This window comes from Mustela nivalis, assembly GCF_964662115.1.
Source record: "Mustela nivalis genome assembly, chromosome: 16".
NCBI classification, from domain to species: domain Eukaryota; kingdom Metazoa; phylum Chordata; class Mammalia; order Carnivora; family Mustelidae; genus Mustela; species Mustela nivalis.
The window spans coordinates 39040216-39055478 of NC_139035.1; the positions used below are offsets into that span (position 1 = coordinate 39040216).

The window sequence follows — 15263 nt, forward strand, 5'->3', positions numbered from 1 at the left end:
TAAGTATAAAGATAGATTGTTAACCAGGAAAAAAAAAATAGTTCCTATGGAAAAAGTAAATGGGGTAAAAGGATACAGTCAAAGTCAGGGCGCTGGAGTTAGTGGTTAAAGAGGCTTGAACTTTATCAGAAATATGTCATTTATTTAAAAATAGTGGATTCAAATATGATAAAAAGTTAGGAGTTGTTAAATGTTGATTTGGCATAGTGCTTTTTTAAAAAATAATTTCCTCTATTTTAAATAATTCTAGGAAACTCTTTTTAAAAAATGTGTTCTAGGGACTATCAATTTGTGTTCTTTTCCTCTTAAGTACAGTGCGAAATTTATTATAGTTTTATATATTAGTGAATTGAGTTGAAGGATCAATAATAATTACTGAAGGAAGTAACAGACAATGCTTTCTGATTTTTAGAAATAAAATATAAGTTATGCACTATATAGTAGATATTTAACCTATTTAGCAAGCTATTTTTTACTGGGAAAAAAACGGTCATGGAATTTGCCCACATTCTAGAAAACTGTGAGAGCCACATTCCACAATATTCAAGTGTTATAGGTATCAGTTTTCTTTTGCATACATTGTCCCAATATGAGGAAAGTTATGGAGGTGTATAATTTATTTAAATGTGATTTATAGGACTGTAAGTTGTCAGTTAATTATCTATATTTTCCTTTGGAATTGTAGGCACAGTATATCCTGATCCATCAGGCCCTGGTGGAATACAATCAATTTGGGGAAACAGAAGTGAGTTTGTCTGAATTACATCCATATCTATTTAACATGAAGAAAAGAGATCCACCCAGTGAGCCATCTCCACTAGAGGCTGAATTCCAGGTAATAATAGTGATAACAATAATCATAGCTATGGATAACTTTCACTGAGGGCTATTTTCTAGTGCTGCGCTTTATGTTTGACATGGTTCTTGAATCTGGGCCTTCCCACAACCAATGGGGCACAGAAGAGGAAACTAAGACAGAGAAAGTTTAAGAGAAATGCCCGAAAGTGAAAAGCTCTTACAAAGGAAACTTGTTTAAACCTAGAAATGTGTCTACAGCCCACACTTTTAACAATTTCTCATTAAGGTGGTATAAAATATAGTGTCAAAATAATAGATAGTATATACGTACAAAATTGCTCTGCCAAAGGCAATGTAGCATCTCACCTTTTAAAACTACATCTGGTTTGGTTTGGAAAGGAAATAATTAGAGGAGTTTATGACTACTTAGAAAGTTTAACTGGCTGGAGCTGGTAGACAGAAACTAAAGGATAAATACATGTGTCCTAACCTATTTATTGGGCTATTACTTGGAAAGCTAGCTTAGGATATAGTTCACTCACTCAGAGAATTCTCACAGCTTTCTCCAAATAGTTCAGTTGTTAAAAAAAAAAAAAAATTTGCAACTTTTCTCTTATGATTTCCAGTTTACTGAAATGAATTGTAAACTACCAAACTGGCCAAATTGGAGAGTTTCACAGGACCAGGAATACGTTTTTAATCAGATGCAGAACTGGTTAATGTTTTGGTTCAAAATGAGGATGAGGTGTTGAGGAGGGGGTAGGTAGAGCATCCAATAATCAGCAGGTAACACAATCCCCTAGAAGACCCAAGCATAGTGGAAGGACCAGCAGCCTGCCAGAGTAATCTTGAGTGGAAGGATGTTTAATTGCTTTTTTCTTACCCTTTTAGCTGACAGATCAACCACCTATCAGTACACTAACTCTGCTAAACCACATATACATATATTTGATCCATGTTTGGAAATATTTATAAATGTAATTTAGACATTCTCATGTAAAGTCACTAAAAGAAAGAGTAAATTCTGTGACTGAACAAATATGATTAGGTTTTTGCCCTGTGTCGAGTACAGTTTTGGGTACAAGAGTCAGAGTGATTTACAGTGGACATGGTGAGAGTGTGTCACCCAGGTCACAGCTAGTGACTATAACTTATAGAAATAGTGAAATTATTTCATTTAAGCATAAAGGAAGAAAAGAAATGAGAGGAGAGATGTAGGTCACTTGCTAGATTTGGTGATAGGAAGTTAAGGCTGTTCTTGTCAGTTGTCTTTTCTTTCTAAAGAGGGTATGAAGCAAGATCATCAGTTAAAAGTTTAGCGGGGCAGGAGTGAATAGGACAAAAAACACTTATATTTGAGGAAGGAGAAAGTAGATGGAAAGGCTATGTCAAAGTAGGAAAGCCATCTCCCTAGGCAACGTAGTAGATTGAAGGAAACTGTTACATCATTTCAAATTTATGGTCATGAACTTAAAGAGTCCTTTGGTTTTATTGTTTTGACAGAAACATTGAAAATAGGGGCTGTGTATACAGACAGTTGGCTTAAGCCCATCTAGGATTTCTTGAAGTTACTGTTTGAAAGTCGGAGGCAAAGTAATTGAGGTTGTTTGCAAATGTATGATATAGTGGTGGATGATAAAGAGCAAATTGGCTGCAGAAGGACATGGGGCACTTAACGACAGTGGTAAGGGTGGTATGTGGAAGATTTTGATAGGATTGCACAATGCTAGACTGGAGATACTAGAATAAATGACTAGGAAGAAAAGAGGTAATTTTCAATAATGAGATTATTGAAATTTTAATTTTTAAATGAATGCTGGAAATGAAACTTACAGAGGTGGAATGGAGAAAGTGGTTGGTAGAAGAGTGGAGGGAAAGGTCATAGGAGGTAAAGAAGCTAAGAAGAGACTAGAGCATTGCATAGATCATCCTTGTCAATATTGAAGTAACCAAGAATGATGATAGACCTGGGAAGAAAAATTAGGCAAGTCTAAAACTAAATGAGAAGGAGCGATCCAGGAATCAGTACCTGGAGCCTCCAACAAAGGTCAAAAGCTATATATGACATGGTGTCAGAAAAATCGAAGTAGTTGGGCTTTTTGAAAGAGAAATGAGTAGGACTCATAAGGAGAAATGAGTAGATGAGGAGGAGAAATGAGTAGAAACAGGTAGCAAAGACAGAACATATCTTTCCTTCAAGCTGTGATGTATGTGGGGAATTCAGGTTTTGTTTTGTTTTTTTTCCAAAGACCTACTAATGCATTTTTGGTGGTGTTCTCAAGAGACCGTTGGGTTTCACCTGGTGCACCCCTACTCCCCCAAGCATAAAAGGTGAAGGAACTGTTGGGAGAAAAGCATTAAGATGGGTGGCAGTTTACTGATGACAGACCCTGAGTACCAGAGAGCAGAGAGGAAGACATTGACTGGTGAGATGTAAGAGACGGAGTTGTAATTTGAGAATAACGACTTAGATAATTATTTAGTAATAGAGCTCTAGCAGATATGGATACGCTTGGAAGCTGAGACTGAAGTGTGAAAAGCCCTTCCAGTCTTAGATGAGGGTAAGCCATTAGTTTTATCTATAATAGTGGGTATTGGCTAGAGGGCAAGGGCCACTGGGTGACCATTCTGACAGACAAAAAGTATGATGCTTTCCAAAGCATTAGCCTCCGGGAGTTCAAACGGCCTGGTATTCAAAAATGAGGTTTTCTTTCTTTCTTTTTTTTTTTTTAAGTTTTTATTTATTTATTTGACAGAGAGAGAGAGATCACAGGTAGGCAGAGAGAGAAAGGGAAGCAGGCTCCCCACTAAGCAGAGAGCCAGATGTGGGACTCGATCCTAGGACCCCGAGCTTGTGACCTTAGCCGAAGGCAGAGGCTCAACCCACTGAACCACCCAGGCGCCCTGAAAAATGAGGTTTTCATTCACTCAGTTACACAGCAATGCATGGGGTTTGATACGGGGTATCAAACCATATTTAGTTTGAAAGAGCGTCCCATATTTAAAAATATATATATGTGTGTGTGTGTGTGTGTGTGTGTATACACACACATATAATATAAAGAGCATACCATATTTAAAAATATATATATATATACATATATATGTACATACACACACACATCCCATGCACATATGTTTGCGTGTATATAAAATCCTAATGAACTGTATATGATGAGCTCTTTCGGTTTAGATTATTCATTCATTTGACAAATACTTAAGAACAAATGCAAAGAAAGGGCTACAGGCAGAGAGATCTTCCAGAATAAATGGCATTTAAACTGATAGTTAGGGACCTCCTGGGTCGCTCAGTTGGTTAAGCCTCTGCCTTTGGCTCAGGTCATATCCCAGAGTCCTGGGATCGAGCCCCACACCTGGCTCCTTGCTCAGCAGAGACTGCTTCTCCTTCTGCCTCTGCCTGCCACTCTGCCTACTTGTGCTCTCCCTCTATCTCTCTGTCAAATAAATAAATAAATCTTTAAACTGAGAGTTAAAAGGCAAGTCTGAAATGAGCAGAGTGACAAGAGAAAAGGGTAGCCTAGGCCTAGAACTCATAAAAGTTAAAGGACAACTCACACCCTTATCAGAGTCAAGAAGTTGGTTGGCTGAAGTGGAAGGGAACCAGCATAGGGTGAGGCTGGTCCCAGCAATGAACAGCGCAGCCCTGAAGGGTTTTTGGTGCAGTTGAATGCTTCCTAGTTAAGGCAAACTGCTGAGAGCCTCAGGGGGTCTCTGTTTCCTGTTTTAAAAGGATTAGAACAAGTGAGATTGATTGAAGATAAAGAGACCAGTTAAGAAACTGTTGATGTTTTCAAGTGAGAAATGGAAGTGCACACGGTAAAAAGCAGAAACAGAAATGCAAAAGGGTTTGAGAGCTTCCCCAGCAGACAGGAGAGGTCTTGTTGCTAGATCATCTGCTGTGAATGGGAAGGAAAGCGGTCCGGAAGGTGTAAGCAAATGAAGCATCAATTATTTGAAGCATGAGCCAAGTCTTCTGCAAATGCTGTATCTGGAGAGTTTATTACTGACCATTTCTAGTAATATACCACTGCCTCTTGTAATATGGATAATCATCAACATCGATACAGTAGTGCTTCAGTTATATAGGACCAAACCATTGCTATTTTGCTCTCCAGCAACTCTTAAGTGGGAAACCTATTTTGTTAAATGATTGTATATCTTGAGTTCAAACTCACCATGTCAAAAATATGAAATGCCTGAAAAATTAAAAAGAAAACTTAAAACTTGTGAACTATACGCAATGAATACACATTTCCACAAAATTTGATGTAATACTTTTCTTTAGGGAACATCTTTTGCCACAATAATAAACAAAAGCACAACTTGCATTTTAAAAGCCGTGTTCCTTTCTGTTTTTTCACCCTCAGAGACTTCCTTCGTATAGGAGCTGGAGGACACAGCACATTGGAAATCAAGAACAGAATAAAAGTAAAAACAGGAATTCTTACATCATTCCATGTATGTAGCTCATTCTGTGTTATTCTTTGGTATCAGATAAAATTAAACTCTTTTTTGCATGCACACACACAAATGATTTTGAAGCAAGTTTTCAACATCGGGTTCAGAGCAAGGAATAACTAATGGGCTATTTAAATTTAATTATAGAAAATATTTTGCACCCCATACATTCACAATGGACTTTGGAGGATAGACTGTTTACAATATTTTCTACCAATTTACTATTTTCTATCAATTATTTCAGAAATGGGTTTTCCAGAAAGATGTAACCTCTGAAGCTGGGAGAAAAAAGGCCAAGTCCACTTTACTAGTTCTCTCTCATGTTGAGTTTATTTCAGTTATTTGTTTCAGGGTAACTGCCAATAGCAACCATTACTTCCTTTTTTTCCTTTATGTTTTCTCTTTTTCCCTTCCTTCTATCTGGGAGATTGACAGTAGGTAAAAAGCACCCCATAAACTGTTAATCATCAGACTTAGTAGACTAAGAACATATGTACAGTTTCAATATTTGAATTCTGTTATTTAAGAATTTTATAGGATCATGCCTGGTACAACTCTCATTTTATTCATTTGCATAAACTAGCATGGAGAAATTTGCATAAATCAGCATGGAGAAAATATAATAAACTAACAAACTAGACAACCAAATAAATCATATCGATGTATATTTGGCTGAAGTCCTTCTAAATATTAGTTCAAAATCTAGAATTGATGATGATATAGCTAATCGGATCATTTGTCAGGATATTATAGATTAAAGAAATTGAGAAACACTTGGAAATTATGCACTAAATAATTTTCTTGATTGAATAATAAGTCACCTGAGATACCTATGTAATTAAGATTGTTAATTTGATATTAACAGGATATAAATGAGAAATTAGGTTTTTACCTAAGCTATGTATTTTTTCAAACTTATGTATGTATTTTTAAACGTATCTAGCAGAATGATGATTTTCCATGGAAAACTAGTTTTCCGTTTTCCATGGAAAACTAAAGTATATGTGTCAAAGACTGAATGATTATATAGAATATTATATCTATTTATTGTTTAACATGGTGCTATATCCCATTTTTTCCTAGGAACTTTTTGGAAAGCTGCTTTTTCTTAGATTTCTTTTTTGTGATTTTGTTAATCAATACACACTGAATTTTATGTAGGGTCTCACTTCATGTACCTCAGTAAATTTACACTATGCAGTCTGTTACTTCACTAATTTCTACATTACAATCAAGAGGGCATTTGATTTTTTTTAAAGAAAGACTTACCACTAATTTATTTTACATAGATGACTTTAACAGAGTGCCACTCAAACATGAACTGGAGATGAGCAAAGAGAGTGAGCATGATTCAGATGAATCTTCTGATGATGACAGTGACTCCGAGGAAACAAGTAGATACATCAATGCATCTTTTGTAATGGTAGGTACTTGCATTTCCCAAGCCCAGGATCTAACCCTTTAAAAAAATGTATTGTAGAATACATTATAAAAATCTATATTTTTATGGTCATTCATTAAGTAATTTTATAAAAGAATGATGAGCTTGACAATAATTATTGATTGACACAAAATTTTCATTTTTAATACTGTATTTTAGCTTACTGAAAGACTGATATTAAAACCTAGTGTGTTGATACAAAATAAGACAATGCTTATTAGTTACAATTTATGACTGGTAGGACTCTTTCAAATAATACAGATAATACAATTTGAGCAAATATAAGTATTTGAAAATGTTTCTACTTACTCAGATACCCAAATTTTAGGCAAATAAGAATTTGCATCTTTGCATAGCTAAAACATTTCATTCAGATTATCTGAGTTATTAAAGAGTCTGTCTCATAACTTTTTTTTTTCAGTAAGCAGAAAATTCTAACAAGGAACCATAGTCATTCAGAAAATTCTTTTTGCATGTACATGAAGTTGGATTTATTTTCCAAATTTTTCTAAGACACACTTGTAGAATATTAGTTTAATTCAGAGTTATCATAAGACTGTGTAGGTAGCAAAGTGGAGAGACATGGTGAAGATAATCTGAAATGCTTACATATTTTCTTTTTACAACCACATTTACTTTTTTTTTGAAGTTAGTTTTGGAAGGAAAAACTTGTTAGTTTTGTTAAGATCATATGTTCTAAACTTGATTTCACACTATTAGCTAAGTATTATCATTAACTAAGTATCATTAACTAACTACATATAGATATTACATTGTTTCTTGGTTCTAAGGATCTTAATATTTTTATGTTACAGAATTGATATCAAATTAAGTGGCAATATTTCCAAATGATTATTTTAAGAATCCATTGCTCTCTCATCAGTGAGCAAGAGTAACAGAATCTCTCTCTCTCTCTCTCTCTCTCTCATTCTGTCTCTCTTTCTTATTAAAGAGTTACTGGAAACCCGAAGTGATGATTGCTGCTCAGGGACCACTAAAAGAGACCATTGGTGACTTTTGGCAGATGGTATTCCAAAGAAAAGTCAGAGTTATTGTTATGCTGACACAGCTGAAGAATGGAGACCAGGTTTGTACTTCTAAGAATATATATATTTTTTGTATTTCTGTCATAAAATATCATTTTCCATTCTTATTACTTTCCTGATTCTCAGGAATTACTTTCCTGATTCTCAACTCAACCATAGGATTTTTGACCCTTCTGTCACAAAGCTACCTTTGTTCATTCTTACCACCTTCCATGCAAGTGTTGGTCTTTGGAATCTCATGTCTGGGTTTTGACAGTCTCTCATGCTACTGTTTCTCCAGTCCTACCCACCATCAATGGATCAACTCATGCAGAGCAATCCCAGTGTTACTGCTTGCTACAAACAACAAACAACAGACACATTTTCCTTCTGTTTTCCTCAGATGAAAATCAAACTCCTCAGTGTGTTGTTTAAGACCCTCAATAACCAAACCCTCAAAAATAATTCCATTTTCTTCATATTTTTATGTTTTCCATGATTTCTATTCTGGACAAGTAGGTTTTCTGACTGAATGTTGACACACCATTTGCATTTTCATCACTGAGACTTAATTTACTGGAATTCCCATGTCTAAAAGTGTCCTTTATTTCCATTTTGATCCTTTTCTTCTAGAACTCCTGAAAAATTTATCTAAATCCTGCCTTCTTTATGTTCATGTAATATTTATTATTACAAAATTTTATAGTTGGAGGTGAACCCAAGATCTAATTTGATCTGTTTAATGCCTGTGACATTTATTTGATCTTTTCCTTAGTACCTTGGGTTATCAAAATCTCACTAGTAGTAGATTTTACTTAGTTTTAGTACCTAACATATTACCTGGTATATGTTACAGCGTATTTAGTGAATATTCTCATAAGCATGCAACTATATGCCTTTTCTTTTTGTCTTTTCTTTGGTGCCTTATGCCTGGATATAGGACACGTTTTGTTTTATGATTTTTTAAAAAATTTTTTTTAAAAAGAAGTAACATGTTCAGATTTCCAGCATGGAATTCCAGCACTCTTTTCTTTCACCTAAATTGTGAAAGCCAGGAACTAAAACGCTAGTTGAGGCAGGAATGCCTAACACTGTCAGCAACTGTGATGGTAATGGGTGCAGAACCATTTGCAGAGAGAACATACTTCTGTGTTCCACCTGCTTTTCAGTCTGACTCTTTACTTAGGTATGGAGTCAACTTATATAAGGGTGCTCATGGTGTTGGTCTTCAAAATACGGAGACAAAACTCCAAAAGATGAAGTCTCCTTCCACAAGGACCACCGGAAAGATAGTGACACTTCTTGCAAGGGTCATGATCAACATCAGCTCAATCTATAAATTTTGAAGAAGTGTTGATAATAAGGGTATGGAAGGAAGATACAGATCTCCAAGACCTACACTAGTGGTGATAGAGCCGTTCCTGTGGTGTCCTGGCCACTTTGGTTATGTCTCAGTTCCCTTGATTCATTCACACAAGGAAACACCAGATGTTGTGAAATGGATGTCCACCATACTGAAGTTAGATTTTAGAGCTTTATGTGTGGCTTTCCATTTTAGAACACAGTTAGTAATTTCAATCTGATAGAATGCAGGGAAAGAGAGAAAGGGCAAAGAGAGACAGAGACAGTAAGAGATGTTCTGAATATATTAAAAAGCAAACAGAACCCTTGTGTGGGGCTTGTTGAATTGTGTTCTTTGTCATCCAGGAAGCCTGTGCTCAGTATTGGGAAGAAGAAAAGCAAACATATGGAGATATACAAGTTGATATGAAAGATACCAAAGAATCTCCAGCTTACACCCTCCGTGTATTTGAACTGAGACATTCCAAGGTATGTAAATAATTTCAGGAGTATGTATTTTTGTTCTGGTAACTGATCTGGTGGAAAAACTAATATAACTAACTCTATAAAAGCAAAGAGAAATCTGTATAATGTTTTTAGAGTAAACCTTTAAGGGTTAAATGAAAGCAATTGTGAAGACAGTGTGACTATTAAATTATTAAATGGACTGAACCTTACTTGAATTAATGTTCCCTTCTTTTCTGGTTTCAGAGGAAAGATTCTCGGACTGTGTACCAGTACCAGTATAATAACTGGAATGTGACAGAGCTTCCTGCAGAACCCAAAGAATTGATCTCTATGATCCAGACTCTCAAAGAAAATCTTCCCAAGAATTCCCCTGAAGGGAATAAGCATCACAAGAGTGCTCCTCTGCTCATTCACTGCAGGTGGGTGGGATTTGATAAGATATTCTCTAAAAATCAGCATAATGCTTGACTTCATGGTTTACACTTCCTGTTAAAGTCTATTTATCCTGATATATAAAATGCATGACCACAACAAAAGCTTCTTGTGGAATCAGTCACTCTCAGTTTTGCTTGCACATACAGAGCAATTTCTATGACTGTTATAGAAATAATGATAGCAATGATTATATTATACTGCAGTAGTTTTAGTCTATAAGTTTCTTAATACCAGTGTCACATTGACTCCCAGTGCCTCACAATGAATCTGAATGTCTTATGGCCTGGATGAATTAATGAATAAGTGGCAGGATGCATGAACAGACAGGTGGATGGATATCAATTTTGTTTATGCTTATATGCATTGATCCACCCTATCGGGTCTTAAGACAATCTAAAGGAATGGATGCTTTGCCTTCAGTAAACATCTCAAGTTATATATTACCTGAAAAGACTTTACTATTATATATAATAATTTTTGACTTTATTAATTTCTACTATGTAGACCCTTGACTTTTTTTTTTAAGTATTTTTTTAAGTTGTTATTTATTTATTTGACAGACAGAGATCACAAGTAGGCATAGAGGCAGGCAAAGAGAGAGAGGAAGGGAAGCAGGCTCCTTGCTAAACAGAGAGCCTGATTCAGGACTCGAGTCCAGGACCCTGAGATCATGACCTGAGCTGAAGGCAGAGGCTTTAACCCACTGAACCACCCAGATGTCCCGACCCTTGACTTTCATGTGTGAGAGATGCCTACATAGCTACCTTAAATAAGAGATATTGAAAGAAGGATGCATAATATAAAATATTTACATAAAAATATTAGAGTAAATGCAAAATAAAAATAAAAAGGAAAATGAGAAATGTAAATTTACTGAGATGCTTTTAGAAATTTCAAGAAAGCTTCATTATTATTATTAGAATTGCATACACTAGTATCAAATCCTTACAGATGCACGACTTTTCAATTATTATTAGAGTTTTCAAAGGTGATATTTGTGCAAAAGAAAGCTAAAGTAGGCAAGGTTAAACTTCAAAATTATATGTGTTTCTTAAGATATGGCTGAATATCTATTATATGTCCCTTAGTTATGTATAATAAATAAAATCCTGCTAATAACATAATTGAATCTTTACTATAATGTAACATGCTTCTTATAGGTAAGTAAATCATTGAGTTGTCCTCTATTAATAATTATACCAGGTGTCATTTTTCTATTGATACAGAAATGTGGACATTTGTAAAAAGCATTAGAGAGGCATAAGAGAGAAAGAGAGAAGGCAGGCGTTCTAGCAATATACAAAATATTTGGTCCCATATTTCTGGTTTTATTGCTTTCGGGCATGTCTTTATCTATCTTCCCTAAGTCTTGATGTCCTCATCTGTCAAATTGGCATCACAATATTTGTCCTAACAACTTCCTTACAACTTCAGATGTAAAAAAAAATGCATGATAATCTATAAGGGAAGGGGATTATTATATTCTCAAACTGAAAAAAGTTTTCCAAAAAAAGCATTGAGCGGAAACGTTTTGCTCTTAAGAGATGGAATGACATAATTACAATAAACGTGAAGTGAAGAATGCATTTCATCTCTCTCAGTTTTTATTCTAATATCACCTTCTCCATCAAGTGTAGCATTATTTTCTTTTTAAAACTTCTCTTCATTTTATAGAGATGGATCTCAGCAAACGGGACTATTTTGTGCTTTGCTAAATCTCTTGGAAAGCGCAGAAACGGAAGAAGTAATAGATGTTTTTCAAGTAGTAAAATCTCTCCGCAGAGCTAGACCAGGAATGGTTCCCACACTTGTAAGTAGATCTCGCAGCTGCTTTCGATGTCTTGCATTTGTATTTTAACAGTTTCTTCTCTTTCTTTCCTTCCCTCCTTGTCTTCCCTATTCCTTAACTTTTCTCTTCTTCTCTTCTATTTACCTATTTTTCTTTCCTATCTTCCCTTTCTACATGATAATTCACATTAAATTATTATATTTTATTTTTTAAAGATTTCATTTATTTATCTGAGAGAGAGCACAACCTGGTGGAGTGGCAGGCAGAGGGAGAAGGAGAAGCAGGCTCCCCACTGAGCAGGGAACCCCACATGGGACTCGATTCCAGGACCCCAAGATCATGACCTGAGCTGAAGGCAGAGGCTTAACTGACTGATCCACCCAGGCTTCCCTAGATTATTATTAATGTTAATAAAAGAACTAACTAGAGCTTGCCAGCGGTTTGTTGTGGCAGTTCATAAAGAACTTCTCCTCAAATGCTAATGAATTCCCTAATTTTCCCCATCTTTACTCCTGTATTAATTTGTATTGCTGTGTAACAAACCACCTCAAAATTAGTGGCAGATAAAAAAAAGAACTATTACAGTTCAATAGTCTATTGGCGCAATGAAATAGTTCTGCCAATCACATCAGCGTCAACCAGTGTGGACAAGGCTCACTTACTGGTTTGCCACTGCTAATGTATCTGCTGGGATTTGCCTCATCCAAAGTGATCCCTACTAACAGATTGGCAGTTGCAAGACTTTTTAGCTCTGGCAACAAGAGTGAGTAGAACGCAGGTGTCTTCTCTGGAGGACTAGCCCAGGCACATTCCCATTAAGGCAACAGAGTTCTGAGAAGCAGGGCAGCAGTATGCGAGATCTCCTGAGGACCAGGCTTGGAAACTGGCACAATCTGTTATCCTCTGCATTTTCTTATCCAAACGAGTCACTACGCTAGCTCAGATTCAAGGAATGGGGAAGTTGACTCCACTTCTTGTTGAATGGGTCTGCAAAGTCACCTTGCCAAGAAGTGTGGATCCAGTGAGACTAGCAAGTGTGGCATTTTGTAATCAATCTAACCTGGATGTTCCAGGTAGTCCAGAAATTCATAACTAGTCATCATATAAGCTTAACCCCTCACTCAGATCTATGCAGCTTTTAATGGTGCAGGACACTGAGCTTGCATATAGTTGATTATAAAAATGTCCTGAGCGCCTACTATGTGCTCTTGCCAATAAGAGACTCACAGTTTAGTATGAGGAAACTGTGGATATTTATTAAACAATGTAGTAATTGAAATGACAGAGAGATTATACAAAGAACATGAATATGGGCACTGAATTTAACCTATGGGGATCTGCACAGGCTTTCCGGAAGCAGGTGATTTCTGTGCTGATACTTAGAGGAATGATGCTTAGGCATTAAACCAAGAAGGATAAGCCCAGAAAGTGGCATCATGGGCCAAGGCAAAGAAATGAGACCCCACGTGGCCTGGGAGGGGAATGAACATGTTTGGTGTTACTCCAAGGTAAACTTTGAGGAATACCCTGCAGTCAGTCCTTTGGAACTATAGGGGGACTAAGCTATTTAAAATGTTCTTTTTATAAAAACAAAAAAGAGTAGTTTTCTGCTATCCAAGACTTCCAAGGAGATGACCAGTTCTTGCTAATTTTCATCTGACATGAAAATAAATACGTAAACTTTCTTTATAATAATTACATAAGCTTTTTTGCTTCTTTCTTTTACTAGGAGCAATACCAATTCCTGTATGATGTCATTGCTAGCACTTACCCTGCCCAGAATGGACAAATAAAGAAAAGCAACAACCAAGAAGATAAAATCGAATTTGATAATGAATTAGACAATGCAAAACAGGGTGCTAATTGTGTTGGTTCAACTGGTGCCCTTGATAAGGCCAATGAAGGAAACAAAGAAGATGAAGGTACTAAAGTCACGAATGGCCCTGAAGAGCCAGAACATTCTGCCAATGGTCCTCCGAGTCCAGGTTTAACTCAAAGTGCATAGGAAAGACATATGCAGGACTCAAAACATTGTATTAAGTATTATTTCTATTTTTCAAAAAGTAGGAGGATAAAGTAGATATACAGTGGATTAATGAATGAAGTACTTTGGACAGATATTTGAGAAGTTTTTTTTTTTAATACTGAGGTAACATATTTAAGACAGTTTTGCTAAAACATTTGTACAGTTTTATTCATATTTTAAAATTTTACCTGTCAGTCATCAAAAAAATATCTTCTTTGTAGTCTTTGAATGTGTGTATGTGTGTGTGTGTGTGAGACAGAAACAGCAACAGAAATGGGAGAGAGGGTGCTTTTAAGTAAATTTAAATGCTTTTGAGAAATTTTGCCCTCTTATTTGAAGAAAAAACACATTTTATACTGAATATATTAACTTAGTTTAAATGACCTATTTTTTAAATCATGAATTGTGTGTGAGACCTAAGAAAAAAATGTGCATTTCTAGAATGACCTCAAGATGTCCTCCTTGTTCTACTCATATATTATCTTGTAGTTTACTATTTTATTTTTAGAAATAGACATAAAAGTAGTATGTGTGTGTGTGTAGTTACTACAAGAAAGTTAACTAAATTAACATTTGGAAATCTTACATTCCATATGTTAGCATTTAGTCCTTACCTTTCAAGCTCATTTAATCTAATTTAAAATTTTTAAGCAAGCTTATCTTGTTATATTCATATGGTGTTTATAATTTTGTAGCATGGACTATTCCCTGTATAATATGTGAAATTCATTGCTTGATACTTTTGACCAAGAATTATGTTTGTTGCAGCTGAATTTAAATAAACATCTTTAAACAAATGCCCTTTATATTAATATTCATGGGATACAAATAGAATTATGCAAACATATTTGTGTGAAATATTTAATTTGAAACCTGATCTAACTATTTTTATGGAATACAACACTGATATGAGAAATATAATATTGTACATGTATACTTTCCATTTTAAAATTCATGCTTAACTTTCACCCAAGTGCATTTACTTTGTTTTTTTTAAATCTATTTTATTTTATTATAATTCCAGTATAGTTAATATACAGTATTTACTAGTTTCAGGTGTACAATATATTGATTCAACAATTCTATTTATCACAACAGAAGTGCATTGACTTTGAATTTCTCAAATGCTTAGATTATAATAGCTGAATTATGGAAAAAGCCCGTGTCCATTGATTGATGAATGGATAAAGAACTTAAGGTATATATACACAATGGAATACTACTCAGCCATAAAAAGGAATGAAATCTTGCCATTTGCAATGACATGGTGGAGCTAGAGACTATTATACTAAGGGAAATAAGTCAGTCAGAGAAAGACAAATACCACATGTGTAAACAAAATAAATAAGCAAAGGCAAGAAAGAGAGGCAGGGATGCCTGGGTGGCTCAGTTGGTTGAGCAGCTGCCTTCAGCTCAGGTCATGATCCCAGCATCATGGGATCGAGTCCCACATCGGGCTCC

At 35.4% G+C, this 15263-nt stretch overlaps 1 protein-coding gene across 6 annotated transcripts in view; it reads left to right on the top strand.

The window, feature by feature from the left end:
* The window catches only part of PTPRC (protein tyrosine phosphatase receptor type C), a 124778-nt gene extending 110179 nt beyond the window's left edge, over positions 1-14599 (top strand). For all 6 annotated transcript variants that reach the window (XM_082701939.1, XM_082701936.1, XM_082701940.1 and 3 more), the window contains 8 exons: positions 686-835; positions 5187-5277; positions 6567-6700; positions 7671-7805; positions 9451-9573; positions 9796-9971; positions 11662-11797; positions 13506-14599. In XM_082701939.1, coding sequence (XP_082558065.1) covers positions 686-835; positions 5187-5277; positions 6567-6700; positions 7671-7805; positions 9451-9573; positions 9796-9971; positions 11662-11797; positions 13506-13781 — 1221 coding nt within the window. In that variant the 3' untranslated portion in view covers positions 13782-14599. The remainder of the gene's footprint in view (positions 1-685; positions 836-5186; positions 5278-6566; positions 6701-7670; positions 7806-9450; positions 9574-9795; positions 9972-11661; positions 11798-13505) is intronic.
* Positions 14600-15263: the final 664 nt, after the last annotated feature.